This window comes from Sinocyclocheilus anshuiensis, unplaced genomic scaffold (assembly GCF_001515605.1).
Source record: "Sinocyclocheilus anshuiensis isolate Anshui unplaced genomic scaffold, SAMN03320099.WGS_v1.1 scaffold1075, whole genome shotgun sequence".
NCBI lineage: Eukaryota > Metazoa > Chordata > Actinopteri > Cypriniformes > Cyprinidae > Sinocyclocheilus > Sinocyclocheilus anshuiensis.
In genome coordinates this window covers 1,397,817-1,399,518 of record NW_015544163.1, presented here as the reverse complement: position 1 = coordinate 1,399,518, position 1,702 = coordinate 1,397,817, and the positions used below count along the sequence as shown (strand labels likewise).

Here is a 1,702-nt window from a genome sequence, read left to right as displayed (position 1 = left end):
ATTTACTGTCAATGCACACATTAAAGAACACAGACGCAGCCAGATCATTTCCATAATGACCAGCACAATCTACCAAAAGCAGCACAAATTACCGCCTGCTTTAAGGCATGCTTTATTGGGCGTTAAATAATGGTGCAAATACCAGTGATTTGACGAGCGCAAACATTAGTAAATCGCATTGCGTGATTCATTTTAATACTCTGTGTCTGAAAGGAAAACTCCTACAAATGCATATTCAGTAAGGCCAGGCGCAAAAATAACTGTGTCCATGCCTTTTCAGTGCTAATTCTTCACTGCACGTCTTTAGTAAATCCTGACAGTACTATTTTAACAGCAAAAGTAATTCTGGCCCCATGACTGGTTAGTATGTGATCGTGAGGTCCGCTAATGACCAGTGCGAGATCTCTGAGCGACATGAGAATCCCAATGAATGAGTACAATAAGAGCAAAGAGTTAACTAGAATAATCAATTTGAATTAAAATCAATTTAAATAAAATTATTTTGTGCCCCGAAAAGACAGAACACGCAAGAAGCCTTCAGCCACCATTGGATACCTTCATTCGGCCAATTGGGTGGACCTTACACCTTAGTTTTTTTTAGTGTCTATAAAAACATACTGATACATGTCTAACTGTTGTCTGTGAACTTGTATGAAACCATATAAGTTGATTAATTCATAAATGTATAATATATATATATATATATATATATATATTCTTCTTCTTTTGAAAGTGAAGTTTAAAGGTTGGATTAGAGATGAGATATCCTTCTTACATATTTACATGAATGTCTGTATGTCTTCATCAACAATTTCCATCATGTACCATTATTACACATTTTGAGGAGATCAGGCTGAAAACATCTGGCATGTTAGACAGACAGGAACTCAAGAGTTTTTCAAGTGTGAAACCACACAAACACACACACACACACACACACACACACACACACACACACACACACTATCAGGGATATAAAACAGGCAATTTTCTCATCTTTTGGGTTGAGGAGTCATTGGCGTCCCTCTGAGTGGCTGACTTTTCTGATCTCCTGAACTCCTAAAAAAACTAAAAGAAGACAGAACAATATTCTCAGGTACATTTGGTGCTCACATGAAAGGTCAATGTACATATTGCTTTCTATTATACTGGTTTAGTATTTGTGAAACACTGTTGTGTTTCTTGTCTTTCAGCATCTGCTCTTCACTAGATCTACAAGATCATCTGAGGGATCTGATTGAATCAAGATGCTGCTGATAATTAAAGCTCTTCTTCTCCTCGTTATAGCTGCTCTAGGACAGGTAAGCTTGTGTTCTAGTATGAATATTACAGACATGAATACTGACGATTGATCATTATGATTCCTGTTGCTGCAGGATCACAGAGCTGCTGTTGAAGGACAGCCATTTCCATTAAATATGGCACCAAATTCAGTTGATGACCAATATGAGGGCTGTAGAGAGAACATGGCAAACCAGGTGGAGACAGAACTCAGAATTTAATTTAGCTTGGAAAAAAGGTTAAACGTGTATGAGACCATATAAGTTGATTAATTCATAAATGTATAATATATATATATATATATATATATATATTCTTCTTCTTTTGAAAGTGAAGTTTAAAGGTTGGATTAGAGATGAGATATCCTTCTTACATATTTACATGAATGTCTGTATGTCTTCATCAACAATTTCCATCATGT

General features: G+C 36.0%; 1 protein-coding gene across 1 annotated transcript in view; it reads left to right on the top strand.

Annotated features, from left to right (window-relative positions):
* The first annotated feature begins 1,247 nt into the window (after positions 1-1,247).
* LOC107695645 (NAD(P)(+)--arginine ADP-ribosyltransferase 2-like) overlaps positions 1,248-1,702 on the top strand; it is a 1,444-nt gene continuing 989 nt past the window's right edge. Inside the window, exon 1 of the mRNA XM_016495656.1 lies at positions 1,248-1,301. Coding sequence (XP_016351142.1) covers positions 1,248-1,301 — 54 coding nt within the window. The remainder of the gene's footprint in view (positions 1,302-1,702) is intronic.